Source organism: Oncorhynchus masou, chromosome 11 (assembly GCF_036934945.1).
Source record: "Oncorhynchus masou masou isolate Uvic2021 chromosome 11, UVic_Omas_1.1, whole genome shotgun sequence".
Classification (NCBI taxonomy): Eukaryota; Metazoa; Chordata; class Actinopteri; order Salmoniformes; family Salmonidae; genus Oncorhynchus; species Oncorhynchus masou.
In genome coordinates, this window is record NC_088222.1 from 29,346,423 (window position 1) to 29,364,937 (window position 18,515).

The following is an 18,515-nucleotide window of genomic DNA, read 5'->3' on the forward strand; positions in this document are numbered from 1 at the left end:
TGTGAAATAATAGTTTCACATTATTTTTGAACGATTACCTCATCTCTGTAACCCACACATATAATTATCTGTAAGGTCCCTCAATCGAGCAGTGCATTTCAGCCACAGATTCAACCACAAAGATGAGGGAAATTATCCAATGCCTCGCAAAGAAGGTCACCTATTGGTAGATGGGTTAAAAATAAAAAAGCAGGCACAGAATAAAACTTTGTGCATGGTTAAATTAAAAATTACACTTTGGATGATCAATACACCCAGTCACTACACAGATACAGGCATCATTGCTAACTCAATTGCCGGAGAGGAAGCAAACCGTTTAGGGATTTCACCATTAGCAACTTAAAAACAGAGTTTGACAGAGATTGAAGAATTTTTAAAAGAATAATGGTCAACTGTTGCACAATCCAGGTGGGGAAAGCTCTTAGAGACTTACCCAGAAAAACTGCTTCTGTGAAGCATTGACTCAGATGTGTGAATACTTATGTAAATGAGATATTTCTGCATTTATTTGCAAACATTTCTAAAAACATGTTTTCACTTTGTCATTATGGGTGTAGATGGGTGAAAATATATATATAGTGGGGCAAAAAAGTATTTAGTCAGCCACCAATTGTGCAAGTTCTCCCACTTAAAAAGATGAGAGGCCTGTAATTTTCATCATAGGTACACTTCAACTATGACAGACAAAATGAAAGAAAAGAAATCCAGAAAATCACATTGTAGGATTTTTTATGAATTTATTTGCAAATGATGGTGGAAAATAAGTATTTGGTCAATAAGGGTTTATCTCAATACTTTGTTATATACCCTTTGTTGGCAATGACAGAGGTCAAACGTTTTCTGTAAGTCTTCACAAGGTTTTCACACACTGTTGCTGGTATTTTGGCCCATTCCTCCATGCAGATCTCTTCTAGAGCAGTGATGTTTTGGGGCTGTTGCTGGGCACCACGGAAGTGGGAGAACTTGCACAATTGGTGGCTGACTAAATACGTTTTTGCCCCACTGTACATTTTTGATGTTGGGGTGGTACTGGAGATTAATATGAAGGTCAACAATTTCGAAAAGTCCCTTTTAAACAGATTTTTTATTTGGGAACAGATGAAAACTTAGAGCATTCCATATTTTGTAACTATATGAGTAGGCTGGGCAAACCTAATTTGTTGATTTCTTTCATATCATCAAAATGAATCAATTGCAGCATGTTTTTTGACTCATTCTGCAGTTTTTACCTGCTTAAGTACAGTACCATTAGAAATTAATGTTGAAAGTTCTATTAATATTACTAAAACGCAAATAGAAAATTATGCTTTCGCTGCTTCCTGTTGACAAGACATTTTGATAAATAGACCAATGTCAAAACACAGCTTTAAAAGCCTCTTAGATGTAAAGTCCCCTATTTAGGGGACCTGCGTGGTTTCTGGTACCGGTTCCGTTCAACATTTTCACTTATAAATCGATCTGTGAACACCATCGATCAATAGCCCTGGTTCCCACGGACACGGTAGTACTGTATATTTTTGTGCCTGAAATCTGAAACAACTTGACACTGGGATGTCCTTCCTACCGTTTCATTCTCTCTTCTGACTCTCCTTCAACTCCTGGCTGATCCCTATGTCACAGCCACTGACAAAGCACATGCCTGCAATCCTTTATTGCATGAAAAAAAATCATAGATTTTAAGACCCAAAAAACACGTTCTGTTTGTCATAGATGGACAAGATTAATATGATATGAAAGGAACGTTCCTAACGAATTCATGAAGCCACACTATAGCTCTGTGTGACATTCACAGCAGTGGGGCAGATGTTTTGATCAAGAGAGACCTTTAGAAAATATGTACATTTTCTCTAACACTAAATATATATGTATTTTACAGTTATAAGCATGGTGAAATCTTATAGTTATGAGTTTTATAATTTTATTATACTATATTTAGAAAGAATATGTCATTTTAAGCCTTATTCATACATTTTTTTAAAGGAAATGCATCATTTAAAAAAATCATATTTTTTATCATATTTGTACTGTGTACTTGAGCTTGTGTCCTCAAAAGTCACTACACCTCAGCAATTTATAAATATTTTTTTACCAGAAAGGTGAGATTTTTTAACCTCTCTTGGAGTATGCAGCATTACTCGTTATTGTTCAGTCCTCTCATTATAAGTAATTACTTTCGGGGGTAACGTAGATTACATTTTAAATTAAATGTAGTTACAATTAAAAGGTTATAACGTGTCCAAATCAATAACAAATATACAGAAATGGTTTGTGATATATTGAAAACCTAAACATAAAATGTACTATCTATACAAACTGTACATGTGCAAAATTAGTACTGTTGACCGATCACCGATGAAGGGGCATAGACTTTGGCTACCGAACTTCAACTTGCCTCAAGAAAAATGGTTGTGTGCTCAAACAGCCAGAAAAAAAACCTGCCGAAGACCAAAACGAAACAAAAATAAATACATGCTCAAACTGTTTAGAGTAGGATGCACACGGTAAAGCTTACTGTATGCCTACCATGCTCAAACTGTTTTGACTGGGAAGTGTAATAAACATATTAAACGCATGTAATAACGCATTCACTGACTGTTGTCTGCCTGTGGCCTAACCATGCAATTGTGGCTTGCACACTGTGTCATAACCCTACCCTCCCCCTGTCCTTCTGTAGATACTAATCGCACTGGTACAACCCTGTACGGGTGGCTGACTGAGATAACACATATACTGAACATATACACTGAAATTCCTAAAATACAAACACCCGACGACCCCCATCGGGATGGACTCCAAAGACAAAGAACTCTGTCAAGAACCAATGGGATACGGACACCAGGCTGGGGGGGACTGTCTATCACCTACAAGCAACCTACCAGAAGCCAGGACTACCAGAATCTACCTACGTCATTTTAATGTATTAAAAGGACTGCACATCATGTTTCGGCCTCTTTTCCGACAGTTCCATAAGAGCTGGACGAAGGAGCCGTGCAGCACGTTTACGCATTGAATAAACGGTATTTTATTATACCTTATCCGCCTTGTCCAGAGTCTCAACTTGATCTCATTTCCCATATACTTATTCATCAACAGAAGCATACGGTATGCTTCCCAGTCAAAATAGTTTGCGCAGATATTATGATGTTTTTGTTTGTTTTGGTCAAAGCATAATTTTTTTTTACAACTGTTCGTGATTTATTTTGGAGGCAAGTTGAAGTTCGGTAGCCGAAGTCTACGTCCCTTTATCGTTATTGGTCAACAGTCCTACTCATAGCAGGAGTGGAAACATAATGAAGTGTTTGTTGTCATTCAACGAGAGACTAGTTTTCATACATTTTTTCATGCTAGATACCATAGACTTCCAGTCATTGCGCTAACTCTAGTTAGCATTGGTTCGCGAAACTACCTCTAACTCATGAATACATACAAACGGTATCCATGAGTTCATCTGACTCTGGAAAAGTAGATAAAGTGCTTAAATGGCAAAATCATGTAGTGTCCCTTTAATTAAAGGATGACAGTAAATGAAGCAAACACAGACTTTTTTCAATACTCCCATATTTCTTAATTTAACCATTTTTGAGATTTAAAAAATTATCTTTTGCACAATCTAGCTGGGCGCTCTAGAAAGAGCTCCCATAGTGACTGCATCCGCACATTCATTCAACTTTCCTACTCTGAGGGTGGTACTGACTTTCTTTGCAACCAATTATTTTAACTAGATGGTAACTTTAGATGAAGTAAAGTTGTGGGACTTGTTTTAGCTCTTTAAAAGTATTTTTGTGGAATTGGAATAAGTTTAAAAAAAAAGTTTATTTAAAGCAAAGCAGTTACATATAGTCAAAGTTAAATTTAGTAAAATAATTGGTCTGAATACTTCGATAGACTACTACAGTATATCAACCTTATAACTTGGGGTTGTGGGACAGTTAAATCACCAAAATGTCTGAGTTACAGTTGTTGCGTGTGAAAATGGAAAAAAGAAAGACAGTTGGACAAAGCAAGCTTCTGTCAGAAGATGGGCGGCAATAAAAGACAGGATCATGTGGAACACATAAATAGAATGAATTCAATTTCTATAACACTTAGGAAAGCAAAGAAACTCTGAATCATTCATACTGTGGGTCTCATCTAAATAGATGCATGCTTCACTTTTTTTTAAATGTTCTAGGTAAATTAAGTTTGATTTTAGTTGAATGATGATGTAATGATCAAACATTACATTGTTGGAAATTCATAGGTCTGCTGCTCAAGGTCAGATAGAAACTAACATTTTATTATAGTTTTTCAAGTTAAGTTTTTAATGTAACATGCACAAGTACAGTGAAATGCATTTATTGCAAGCTCTAAATCCAGCAATGCAGTAATCATTATCAATGTAGCACTAAAAATGCCATAAGGTAGAACAGAAAGACACAAATAAAAATAAGAACATGAGAAAGTAAGAAGCGAGATACAGGGTCAGTTCCAATACCATATTTACAATGTGCAGGAATACTGGAGTGGTAGAGGTAGATACACTATATATACAAAAGTATGTGGACACCCCTTCAAATTAGTGGATTCGGCTATTTCAGCCACACCTGTTGCTGACAGGTGTATAAAATCGAGCACACGCCATGTTATCTCCATCGACAAACATTGGCAGTAGGCAGTAGAATGGCCTACTGAAGAGCTCAGTGACATTCAACATGGCACCGTCATAGGATGTCACCTTTCCAACAAGTCAGTTTGTCAAATTTCTGCCCTTCTAGAGCTGCCCCGGTCAACTGTAAGTGCTGTAATTGTGAAGTTGAAACGTCTAGGAGCAACAACGGCTCAGCCGGGAAGTGGTAGGCCACACAAGCTTACAGAACGGGATCGCCGAGTGAGGAAATGCGTAAAAATGGTCTGTCCTCGGTTGCAACACTCACAACTGTGTTCCAAACTGCCTCTGGAAGCAACATCAGCACAAGAACTGTTCGTCTGGAGCTTCATGAAATGGGTTTCCATGGCCGAGCAGCCGCACACAAGCCTAAGTTCACCATGCGCAATGCCAATGCCAAGAGTTTTTCATGGATCGGGCCCCTTAGTTCCAGGGAAGGGAAATCTTAACGCTACAGAATACAAAAACATTCTAGACGATTGTGTGCTTCCAACTTGGGGAAGGCCCTTTCTTGTTTGCGCAAAGCAAGATCCATACAGAAATTGTTGTTGAGATCAGTGTGGAAGAACTTGACTAGCCTGCACAGAGCCCTAACCTCAACTCCATTGAATGCCTTTGGGATGAATTGAAACGCTGACTGCGAGTGAGGGCTAATCGCCCAAAATCAGTGCCCGACCTCACTAATGTTCGTGGCTGAATGGAAGCAAGTCCCCGCAGCAATGTTCCAGCATCTAGTGGAAAGACTTCCCAGAAGGGTGTAAGCTGTTATAGTAGCAAGGGGGACCAACTCCATATTAATGATCTAATCTGGCAGACTCACTAAACACATGCTTTGTTTGTAAATTATGTCTGAGTGTTGGAGTGTGCCCTTGGCTATCCGTAAATAAAAAAATGTGGCGTCTGTTTTGCTTAATATAAGGAATGATTTATACTTGTACTTGTACGTTTGAAACTTAAGTATATTTTAGCAATTACATTTACTTTTGATACTTAAGTATATTTAAAACCATATACTTTTAGACTTTTACTCAAGTAGTACTGGGTGACTTTCACTTGAGTCATTTTTTATTAAGGTATCTTTACTTTTACTCAAGTATGACAAATGGGTACTTTTTCCACCACAAATGTGTCCACATACTTTTGGTCCTATATAGAGTATGCATCGGGTAAGGTGACTAGGCATCAGGATATATGATAAACATAGTATCAGCATAAATGATGATTGTATGGGAGTGCGTGTGTGCATGTTATGTTTTGGACTGTCAGTGTGCATAACTGTGTAGAATCCTGTGAGTGTGCATAGAGACAACACAAATAAAATACAAGGGTCAACGCAGATAGTCCGTGTAACCATTCTGTAAGGTATTTAGCAGTCTTATGTTTTCGGGATAGAAGCTGTTCAGGAGCCTGTTGGTGTCGGACTTAATTAACCGGTACCACTTGCCGTGCAGAAGCAGAGAAAACAGTCTATGGCTTGGGTGGCTGGAGTCTTTAAAGATTTTCCGGGCCTTCCTTTCACAACGACTGATATACAGGTCCTGGATGGCAGGGGGCTCGGCTCCAGTGAAGTACTGGGCTGTCCAGAACACACTCTGTAGCACCATTGCCATCTCAGACAAAACATTTTGCTCATTAAAATTCCTAGAATGTTTCTTTATAATAATATGTAAACTACCTAAATATTGCTCACACATTATTATAAAGATACATTTTAGGAATTTTAATGAGCACATTTTTTCTGAGCTGGGGTTGAGTGACTTGGGGATTGTGTCAAATATCACTGATGTGGATCAGGCACTTAACCTTTATTTTTTTTATTTCCCTGTTTAAGGGTAAAAGACTGATGTAATCCTTGGTTTACGCATGAATTGTCGGAGAAATTACAGGAAAGAAATGTAGCTTGGGCTAAGGTTAGACGGACTGATTCTACATCTGATTGGCAGTCCTTCAGAGATTTGAGAAACAGATTTCTATCCCTGGTTTCAAAAGCAAAATCATTATATTTCTTGAATTGTTTTTCAGAGTGGTGGCAATCCAGCCAACTTCTGGAAAGTGGTCAAATCCTTTAAACAAAACTCCACCCCTCGTTGCCTCAGCAGGTTGACAGCCTCTGGTCCCATTCTAGACAAAATGGACATTTATGATGCTTTTAATAACCATTTTGCGTCGACTGGCCAACTGTTTGAAAGAATCATCTCTGAAAATTAATCTCATCCCACTAGAGGGAGTCCTTCAGTCACCTCAGACCAGATTGTAGAGAATGATGCACGAACAGACTCATACTTTATTTTCATTTCAACCCTTTGATGTCTATGATGTACTTTGCTAAAAAACATAGAGGCTGATTCACTTGATTTCTTCTTATTGCAGCTCTCTGCCCCACTTATTGCAGAACCACTGACCTATATGTTTTACTTGACAATTGTTTCTAGTGTTATCTCAAAGATATGGCAAGAGGCAAATGTCCTCCCACTACATAAAAGAGGAGATCCTTCTGACTTAGTTAACTCCTGTCCAATTTCCAAATTATGTTGCCTTTCCAAAGTTTTAGAATCCCAGACTAACTTTCAGCAAAAACTTTAACTTCTCCCTCTATTTTTAATGTGCACCAATCCTGTTTTAGATCTGGACATAGCACAGTTTCAGCTGCTACACTTGTTTATGATGATGTGTTAAAATTGTTAAATCATTCTGCTGCCTTATTTATAGACCTTTCCAAGTCATTCAATACTGTTGACCATCACATTCTTATTCAAAGGTTGACTGAATAGGCCTGGATCAAGCTTCTTGCAAGTGGTTTGAAAACTTTCTGTCAGACAGGACTCAATGTGTGATCTCTGGTGGTGTTAAGTCTAGTTTTCTGGATATTACACAAGGTGTACCGCAGGGGTCCGTACTAAGACCTGTTATCTTTACTATTTATTTAAATAATAGTCTATCTGTTAAAACTTGTAATATTAATCTGTATGCAGATGACACTTATGTATGCCATTGCCCCAACTGTTGAACAGGCTATATTAGAGCTGCAATCTGACCTTGTTACCATTCAGAAAGCCCTGGTTGGTTTAAAACTTGTACTTAATGCGATCAAGATGAAATACATGTTGTTCTCTAGTTCTCGCAAGAATATTTCAGATGGACTACACATTTATTAATTGGATGTTTCTCCCATTGATCAGGTTCCCGCCTACAAATATCTGGACATCTGGATTGACAAAGTATTTCATGTTTAAAAAACATACGGATGACCTAGTTAAAAAGCTAATATTTAATGTGGGCTACTTTTTTATAAATAGATTGGCTGGTCCTCATTAAAGTCACGTAGATCAATGTATTACTCCCTTTTTGTTCCCGAAGTCCTACTACACAAGCTTCCAAATTACCTAACTTCGTTGCTAACGTATTAAAGAATGAGATAACCAACCCTGTAAATGGGTTTGCTAACTCTTCAGAATCCTCAATCTCCACAGAATTAGGTGAATCTGCTTTTAGTTTTCACACTCCACATTTTTGTAATCATTTACAAAATTCATTACATTTGGATTCCCTGGTGCTACTAAGGCATTTTAAAACCCAGATGATAAATGAGTTCGAGGTGTACAATTGTTTTGATTGATTGATTTAGTAACCTGCTTATGATGGCTCTGATGTTAGTGATGTTCTGGTGTAGTGTAATATTTTTTAGCTTTGTGGTCTCAAGGCACCATTGAAAATGAAACACTGGTCTCAATTGGGCTCCACTGATTAAATAAAGGTTTACAGTAAAATAACAAGCAAGCAGGTAAAATAACAAACAAGCAGGTCCTAAGCTTGGTGATGAGCTTGGAGGGGACAATAGTGTTGAACGCTGAGCTGTAATCAATGATCAGCATTCTCACATAGAAAAATTATCTTCTTATCGAGGTGGATGAGGGTAGTGTGGAGCGTAATTGAGATTGCATCGTCTATGGATCTGTTGAGGCAGTATGTCTGGTGTCTGGGATGAATAACCTTTCAAAGCACTATAGGGCGGTAGTCATTTTGGCATAAAGCTTTAAGAGTTCTTGGAAACAGGAATAATGGTAGTTATCTTAAGACATGTGTAGATTACAGACTGGGACAAGGAGAGGTTGAAAATTACAGTGAATATGCCTGCAAGCTGATCTGTGCATGCTCGGAGAACAGGCCCGTAAGCCCTGTGAGTGTTGACCTGAATAAAGACCTTCCTCACGTAAGCCTCGGAGAACAAGATCACCCAGTCGTCCCATTGATTTTTTTCATTGCAGTCTATGGCCCCTTTTCAGCCAATGAAATGCATTGGTATCCATAGCAACGGCTCTGTTTGGGCTGAGAGAGCTTTTAGCTGATGTTAGCTAGCTACTTTGTCACTAAACTCTGACAAACTGCAGTAACTCAGAAACTATTGATTGGTAGAAGTTTGTTCTGTTCTGATTCCAGATTTAAATAGCTGAGTCCAAGATGTTATACTCTCTACGTTTTTGCGAGTATCCATAGCAATGGCTCCTTTTGGTCTGCTACATTTTTTAAAATGTACCTTTAGGGAGTCCCCAATGACCCCAGGGTCTCTTTCACAAGGGAGCCCTGCATAAACAATTTGACGTGGCATGAGACAGCTGTTAGTTGGCGTTAACTAGTTACTTTTCACCACTCAACTCAGACAAACAACTGTAACTTTTGATTGGTAGAAGATAATTATGTTCTGATTCCAAATGTGAATAGCAGAGATGTAGACCAGATGTCATAACCTTTTAAGTTTTTGCAAGTTTCCATTGCAATGGCTGTTTGGGCTGCTCAATGATGAAACAGAGAGCTGTTAGCTGGCTGCTTTTCATCACACTAAAATCAGACAGCTGTAACTTTTGATTAGTAGTAAATCATTTGTTCTGATCCCAGATTTGAATACCAAAGAAGTAGACAAAGATCTCATATGCTCTAACTTTTTGTCTAACTGGGAAAGTGGTCCAAATTTAGGTTGTTTATAAAAAGTTAATAGAAATGTCATTGATGCAGTTAGTAAAACAGCTGTATTGTTTGATCGGTATGATATTTTTGTTCCAATTTCAGATTTGAATAGCAAAGTAGAGGAAGATTACATATGCTCTAACTTTTTGTCAAAATGGTTGAGAAAGTGGCATCAGGTTTGTGTCAAAAGTTTCATTGTTCACAGTAAATGGAATGCTGGAAGTCTGGGAGTTGATGTCACAATGGGACATTTAGAATGTTGAAGAAATCACATGAAAGTGAAAAAGGACAAAAAAGCTTAATAGTTTAAAAATAATAAAATATATCAAAAAGTTGATTGCAAGCACACTGGTCCTGACTGTTCTGCACATTTTAAAGTTTGAATGATGTTTCTAGCTTAAACAATGTAAGAGAATGCTTTGCAAGCCCCACTAATAAGAATTATTATGACAAAGATTTAAACTGGGACGTTTGCGTCGCAAGTCTCACCAATAATAAGAAGTATGTTGAACATTTTAAGTGGGGACTTTTTTAAATAGAGTCAATTCCAATAGGGCCTAGGTGAAATGTCTCCATTCTTATGAAAACTCTGATCTCCATTGAGGTACATGCTTTCATCATGCACCGTCCTCAGATGCCTTAGCAAGTCGTCATTTAGTTTAAAACTCTTTCCACAGCGAGTACAGAGGAAAGACTCCTGGGAGTGAAGAAGCTTATGTTTTGTTAGGGTGTGGCTGTGGTGGAAGCCCTCCCCACACACACTGCAGCGGAATGGCCTTTCTTCTGTGTGGATGTTCCTGTGCTCCTGCAGCCCTTTCAGCTGAGCAAAGACATCCCCGCAGTCTGTACAGGTATAAGGGGACTCACTTGTGTGGGTTCTCATGTGACATTTCAGATTATACTTGTCCCTAAACTGCTTTCCACACTCTGAGCAGCCTAGAGCCTTATTATGGCTCCTGCGGTGGTGGGTCAGGCATTTCTGAGAGGCAAAGACTTGGGCACAGTCAGGACAGATGAACTTAGGGAAGGCACTGCAACTGTGTTTGCTGAGAAAAGCAGCCCGTTTGTAGCTCTTACCACAGTCATGACAGCAGTGGCTTGGTCTATGGAGGGGATCTTCTTTGTTTTTCCGCTTCAGGCAGCAGGGTGTTCCTCCCTCTTTCTCGGCGGTGTTGGGGCTGGACGAGGAGATGACAGGAGCAGATACACCTCTCTTGGCCCTTCCAAAGACGGGCATCTGATTTGCTATGTTTCTAAACTGACTTCTCTCAACATTCTCAGTATTTCTATCCACATCAGTAGACTGTCCCATCTCAGAGGCTGACCTGATCTCATCCTCTACCTCAGCCTGGTTATTGTATTTTATCTCCTCCTTAATCCAGTCCTCATGTTCAGAAAAATTGTCTTCCTCAACCAAATCATCTTCTCCATCAAGTCTCCTCTCCTCACTGTAAATGTCCTCCAGATGTTTGGCATCTATATTGAAAGTACTGGACTGACAGACTTTAGAAAATTCTATCCTCTTCAGAAACAACCCTGGTCCTGTGACTTTCATCTTCTCACTGTTAACTTGATGTTCTGCAGGTCTGAAAATAAATGGAAATAGACAGCATATCAACAAATGCATTCCAATAAACACACACTATTTGTCGTAAACATATTTAACACTTCCTTATTATCTTTGAATGTGCAAGAAAGAAACACTCAAAACATGATCTGGCCCTACCCTGCTTCTTCCTCTCTCAGTTGGCCTGCAGGGTATCCCTCTCCATCAGTGTGGTTGTCCATCTCACTGCACTTATCCCCAGGTGTGTTGTTCAGGTACTCCTCAGCCATGTAGACAGCCTCCTCCATGTCCCGGGGGCACTGTTTCAGCACACAGTCTCCAACGTGTGTGGGCAGGAGTGACACAAACCTCTGCAGGGCCACACACCTCACCACCTCCGCAGCCGTTCTCCTCTCAGGCCGAAGCCAGTGCTGGGCAGCACTTTCCAGTCCCTGCCCCAACTCCCTGGGTCCTCTCTCAGGGTCGTACCTCAGATAGCTGAAGTCCTCTTGCCGTCGGCTCTCTTCTGCCCTGACTTGGCTCTGCAGGCTAGCCCTCAGTGTCTCGTAGTTTGGCTCTCCTGACCTGAGGCACTCCCCACCAAGGAGCCCCCACTTCACATTAGAAAGCCTGGAGTTGGAGTCTGCCTCCTCCAAAAGCAGCAGGTAGGCCTCAGGATCCTTCACCTCCTCCAGCTTCACATCTGGCTCCATTCTCCTGAGCTCCTCCTTCTCCAGTAACTGTGCCAGAGCCTCAGTCTGGATCTCCCCCTGTACAGCCAGAGCCTGTAGCTGCTGTCTGTGCACTGCTAGTAGGTTTGTAAATAACCGCACCACATCCATGGTTCCACTCTTGGAGTCTCTAGCAACGGCCTGTGAAATATGAAATGATTATAAAAGTATGGTAATGACAGTACCACTGGGCAATGACGATAGCAATTTGGGTGTATAATAAATCCTGTGAAAATAAAATATGTTGATCGCCCAACTCTCAATGACGTTTCTAACACGTGATCCACGAGGTAGTGTTTAATGTGTTTATAAGGCGGTACATGTAGCTATGATCTAAATTATAGCGTCTAGCTAGCTTGTTAATCTGTCTGGCACCACATTCAGATGTGTGCCTCATTTTCTCTCTGGATGAGGGCTAGCTGGCTAGCTAACGTTTGGTCAGTTAGGTGGGCTAGCTAGCCACGTTAACTGACAATCCAGGCAAAATAGACAAATTCCACCATAAAATGTGATTATCAAGCTGACTAAAACCACTGTTAGAAAAATAACGTTACTTACCGAGCGACTGTGCGTATTTTTTGTCTTTTACTCGTATTGTATTTCTTGCAGGTTAGCTAGCTAACTACGTACACAGTTTTATTGTTGTTTCCAGGGGTACCATTTGATCGTGACAACGTCTGAGTCTGCTGTGTGTAACATGATAAGAATTCCCGTCGTCTATTGTCCAAACATTATATGTAGCTAGCTAACGTTAGCTAATTGAAACGTCCACGGCAAGTAATTAATCATCACAGGTAACTAGTCATTTATTCGTTATTTTCCATTCTTTGATAATCAATTTTGAGATAATATGTTCATTTTGATAGCGTTTTTTATTTTAAATCACCCACCCAGCTAACAACTGAGTCCTGGAACGTTTGTCCACCTTGCTAACGTTAGCTAGCTACTAGCTAAGTTTCAGTGATGGTACTGGGAATTTGACTCAAATAATTAGCTAACAATTATTTTTCGGTGGTATTAGATGCCTTTGTGATCGAGCTGGCCATTCTGACCCTGTCAGCTAGTGAAAAGTATTTTTTTTACTGCCCTCGCCATTGGCACCTGCAATCATTATGGATGTGGTTGAGTTCCTGGTGTCCCTGCTGGATGTGCATAAACAACAGCTGAAAGCGCTGACCAGACAGGGGGACATCCAGGCCAAGGTCCTCAGCCAGCTTGTCAAGGATGGTTTGACCAGAACCCTTGACCGGCCTTCACCCCAGGATGTAGAGGAACAGAGAAGGCATCGGCTGACACCAGGGAGAGATAAAGACCCAGAGGACTGGGGTGCTAGGCTTGATGGTCTGCTGCAAGAGGAGACACAGAAGAAGAATCAACTAATCAGACCCCAGGGGTTGTCTAATGCATTCCAGACCAGGGTGATGGGACAGATGTGGACTGTGGAGGACCAGAGCAGGCAGGACTTCTTATCTCTGCGGTACGAACCCCAGAAGGGAGCCAGAGAGCTGGGGCAGAGGCTTGACTCAGCTGCTAAGCACTGGCTTAGGCCTGACCTAAGAACTGCTGCACAGGTAGAGCAGTGTGTTGCCATGGAGCAGTTTCTGTCCCTCTTACCAAAGGAGGCTGGTGCCTGGGTGCAGAAGCAGCAGCCCAGGGATATGGAGGAAGCGATCAACATGGCTGAGCAGCGACTTGGGTCTGGTGCCTTCACCGTCTCCTCGCCTTCCCCTGACCGTACACAGACAAACACAGCACAGGGCTCAACAGAGACACAAGAACAAGGGTAGGTAAATGTGTGGCAGCTATTGAACTAATCATATCTGCAGTTATTCTATCATCCTCAGTATCTTTAGTTTAATTATTCAGTCACATGCAGATCCTAAGAACAATTCACTATGATTAATCTCATTTTAATTTACAGGAGTGTCAAGATGCAGAGCACCAGTGATCACCCAGATGCTTTGACCAAGTCATTTCTCAACCAGCTGGAGACTGTTAAGTCTGCCCATTTCAGTCTAGAGATTCCAGACATGGGAGTAGCCAGCTACCAGGAGGAAAAGGATGAGCATAAGGTGGTCCCAGAGGAAGGGTCCATCTTTGTGTGTAAGCAGGAAGTGGAGGACCCTGACTGGCATCAGGAGAGTGCTCCTCCAGAGCCTATCCAAATGTATGGGAGCACAACAGGACATGAGAGCATGTCAGTGGACACACCTTACATCTCCCCTCCCAGACACAACTCTCTCTCCTCCAGCATGTACACTCATCCAACACACAGAGTGTCCAGTCAGATCCCCTCCCCACAGTCACCTCCATCCCTTGCTCCTGATGTCTATCATCCACAAGTTCAGGACAGCCCAGTGACAGACAGACTGCAGAGTAACAATCATTCTAGTGACGAGACGGAGCTTACTGCCAGGTACACAGGGCTTATCTCTGAAGATGGACAGCTGACCTGGGGGACCCTCCCGAGGGTTCCCTCACCCTCCTTCCATACTCGCCCGCCCTCCCCCTCACCCTCCCACCAGTGCCCAGACTGTGGCTGCTGCTTCACCCAGCAAAGGAGCCTGGAGGAGCACAGGAACATTCACACGGGGGCGAGGCCCTTCGTCTGTGGGGTGTGTGGCAAGGCATTCTGCCACCGCCGCACTCTGAACAAACACACACGTATCCACTCCTGGGAGAGACCCTTTCAATGTACTGACTGTGGACAGACCTTTAAACTCAAAGACACCATGAAGAGGCACCAGGTGTCCCACAGCAGGCCAGGGACAGGGCCGGGGGCACGTCAGCTCTCTCACTCACCCTGATACTCTATCTAGCAGCTAGCTGCTCATGCAGCACTTCATCTGGCTGAGAGGAGGCCTGGTAGTAATCAGCACACAACAAGGACTTGAAGTAGGACTGGTCAGATGGCTTTCTCTGTAAATGTCATAAATAGGCAGATTTGTGTGAGAACGCTAACAGTGTTTTCTGTTGGTGTGTTCCATAAACAGAGAGAGGACACTGCTTTGGGTTTCACAGGTGAACTGGTTGGTGGAACATCTCTCCCATGTTTCCATGTAAACAAGCTCAAATTACTTGTGCTTCATTGCTCCCTTTTTGTTTTTGTAGAATGCCCTGCCATGGTCCATGTTAGAGGTGTTTCATGCATTTGGATATTGTGATAGTTACTCTTGAATAATTAATTGTTATGCAGAATCATTTTTTTTGTATTTAATTTAATTCTTCAGAAGAGCAGAGATCAGAACATTGTGTAACAATGTACTGTACTGCTTTATGTATTTGTTGTTTTATGCATAGGAGATATATATATCACACACACAGTTGAAGTCAGAAGTTTACATACACTTAGGTTGGAGTCGTTAACTCGTTTTTCAACCACGCCAAAACTATAGTTTGTTAACAAGAAATTTGTGGAAAGTTGGTTAGGACATCTACTTTGTGCATGACACAAGTAATTTTTCCAACAATTGTTTACAGACAGATTATTTCACTTATAATTCATTGTACCACAATTCCAGTGGGTCAGAAGTTTACATACACTAAGTTGACCGTGCCTTTAAACAGCTTGGAAAATTCCAGAAATGTATGTCATGGCTTTAGAAGCTTCTGATAGGCTAATTTACATCATTTGAGTCAATTAGAGGTGTACCTGTGGCTCTATTTCAAAGCCTACCTTCAAACTTAGTGTCTCTTTGCTTGACATCATGGGAAAATCAAAAGAAATCCACCAAGACCTCAGAAAAAAACATGTAGACCTCCACAAGTCTGGTTCATCCTTCTGCGCAATTTCCAAACGCCTGAAGGTACCACGTTCATCTGTACAAACAATATTACGCAGGTATGAACACCATGGGACCGCGCAGCCGTCATACCGCTCAGGAAGGAGACAAGTTTTTTTTTGTTTTTCGTACTTTGGTGCGAAAAGTGCAACTCAATCCCAGAAAAACAGCAAAGGACCTTGTGGAGAAGAATCAGGTACAAAAGTATCTATTTCCAAAGTAAAACGAGACCTATATCGACATAACCTGAAAGGCCGCTCAGCAAGGAAGAAGCCACTGCTCCAAAACCGCCATAAAAAAGCCAGACTACGGTTTGCAACTGCACATGGGGACAAAGATCATACTTTTTAGAGACATGTCCTCTGGTCTGATGAAACAAAATAGAACTGTTTGGCCATAATGACCATCGTTATGTTTGGAGGAAAAAGGGGAAGGCTTGCAAGCCGAAGAGCACCATCCCAACAGTGAAGCACGGGGGTGGCAGCATCATGTTGTGGGGGTGCTTTGCTGCAGGAGGGACTGGTGCATTTCACAAAATAAACGGCATCATGAGGAAGGAATATTATGTGGATATATTGAAGCAACATCTCAAGACATCAGTCAGGAAGTTAAAGCTTGGTTGCAAATTGGTCTTCCAAATGGACAATGACCCCAAGCATACAAAGGTGTGGCAAAATGGCTTAAGGACAACAAAGTCAAGGTATTGGAGTGGCCATCACAAGCCCTGACCTCAATCCCATAGAATATTTGTGGGCAGAACTGAAAAAGCATATGTGAGCAAGGAGGCCTAGAAACCTGACTCAGTTACAACAGCTCTGTCAGGAGGAATGGGCCAAAATTCACCCAACTCATTGTGGGAAGCTTGTGGAAGGCTACCCGAAATGTTTGACCCAAATTAAACAATTTAAAGGCAATGCTTCCAAATACTAATTGAGTGTATGTAAACTTCTGAGCCACTGGGAATGTGATGAAATAAATAAAAGCTGAAATAAATCTGTCTCTCTACTATTATTCTGACATTTCACATTCTTAAAATAAGGTGGTGATCCTAATTTACCTGAAACTGAATTTTTACTAGGATTAAATGTAAGCAATTGTGAAAAACTGAGTTTAATTGTATTTAGCTAAGGTGTATGTAAACCTACGACTTCAACTGTGTGTGTGTATATATATACTACCGTTCAATAGTTTGGGGTCACTTAGACATTTCCTTGTTTTCCATAAAAAACATACCTGAAATGAGTTGCAAAATGAATAGGAAATATAGTCAAGATGTTGACAAGGTTATAAATAATTATTTTTAATTGAAATAATAATTGTGTCCTTCAAACTTTGCCTTCGTCAAAGAATCCTTATTTTGCAGCAATTACAGGCTTGCAGACCTTTGGCATTCTAGTTGTCAATTTGTTAGGTAATCTGAAGAGATTTCACACCATGCTTCCTGAAGCACCTACCACAAATTGGATTGGCTTGATGGGCACTTCTTACGTACCATACGCTCAAGCTGCTCCCACAACAGCTCAATAGTGTTGAGATCCGGTGACTGTGCTGGCCACTAAATTATAGACAGAATACCAGCTGACTGTTTCTTCCCTAAATAGTTATTGCGCTGGGCTTTAATTTGGTGCTGTGCTTTAGGTCATTGTCCTGTTGTAGGAGGAAATTGGCTCCAATTAAGCGCCACCCACAGGGTATGGTGTTGCGAAATGGAGTGATAGCCTTCCTTCTTCAAGAATCCTTTTACCCTGGACAAATCTCCCACTTTACTGCCACCAAAGCACCCACAGATCATCACATTGCCTCCACCATGCTTGACAGATGGCGTCAAGCACTCCTCCAGGATATTTTCATTTATTCTGTCTCTCACGTATGTTCTTATTTGTGATCCGAATACCTCAAACTTGGATTCATCTGTCCAGTGTCTGTGTTCTTTTGCCCATCTTAATCTTTTCTTTTTATTTGTCAGTCTGAGGTATGGCTTTTTCTTTACAACTCTACCTAGAAGGCCAGCATCCCGGAATCGCCTCTTCATTGTTGACGTTGAGACTGGTGTTTTGAGGGGTACTGTTTAATGAAGCTGCCAGTTGAGGACTTGTGAGGTGTCTGTTTCTCAAACTAGACACTAATGTACTTGTCCTCTTGCTCAGTTGTGCACCGGGGCCTCCCACTCTTTCTGTTCTGGTTAGATGCAGTTTGCGCTGTTCTGTGAAGGGAGTTTCCACAGCGTTGTACGAGATCTTCAGTTTCTTGGCAATTTCTCACATGGAATAGCCTTCATTTCTCAGTACAAAAATATACTGATGAGTTTCAGAAGAAAGTACTTTGTTCCTGGCCATTTTTATCCCGTAATCGAACCCAAAATGCTGATGCTCCAGATACTCAACTAGTCTAAAGAAGGCCGGTTTTATTATTTCTTTAATCTGCATAACAGTTTTCAGCTGTGCTAACATAATTGCAAAAGGGTTTTCTAATGATGAATTAGCCTTTTAAAATGATAAACTTGGATTAGCTATAACAACATGCCATTGGAACACAGGAGTGATGGTTGCTGATAATGGGCCTCTGTACGCCTATGTAGATATTCCATTAAAAATCAGCCATTTCCAGCTACAATAGTAATTTACAACATTAACAATGTCTACACTGTATTTCTGATCCGTTTGATGTTATTTTAATCAACAAAAAAAATCATTTTCTTTTAAAAACATTTTTAAGGGGCCCTAAACTTTTGAATGGTAGTGTATATAGCAGATACTATAGCTGGAGGATATGCATATTTCTTAACTTGCACGGTTTTGAAAGAGAACCTTTGACAGATATTGTCTTGCAATGAACATGTCATGTTATAA

At 40.9% G+C, this 18,515-nt stretch overlaps 2 protein-coding genes across 2 annotated transcripts; one reads left to right on the forward strand and one right to left on the reverse strand.

Moving 5' to 3' along the window:
• Positions 1 to 4,255: 4,255 nt before the first annotated feature.
• LOC135548456 (zinc finger protein with KRAB and SCAN domains 8-like) lies at positions 4,256 to 12,532 on the reverse strand. The gene is made up of 3 exons (XM_064978074.1): positions 12,443 to 12,532; positions 11,334 to 12,025; positions 4,256 to 11,193 (listed from the first exon to the last, which is right to left on the reverse strand). Exons 2-3 carry the CDS (start codon positions 11,993 to 11,995, stop codon positions 10,149 to 10,151), a joined length of 1,707 nt encoding a protein of 568 aa, XP_064834146.1. The 5' UTR covers positions 11,996 to 12,025; positions 12,443 to 12,532; the 3' UTR covers positions 4,256 to 10,148.
• LOC135548457 (zinc finger and SCAN domain-containing protein 26-like) lies at positions 12,529 to 18,472 on the forward strand. The gene is made up of 2 exons (XM_064978075.1): positions 12,529 to 13,667; positions 13,806 to 18,472. The coding sequence occupies exons 1-2, from the start codon at positions 12,997 to 12,999 to the stop codon at positions 14,689 to 14,691; spliced, it is 1,557 nt and encodes a 518-aa protein (XP_064834147.1). The 5' UTR covers positions 12,529 to 12,996; the 3' UTR covers positions 14,692 to 18,472.
• Positions 18,473 to 18,515: the final 43 nt, after the last annotated feature.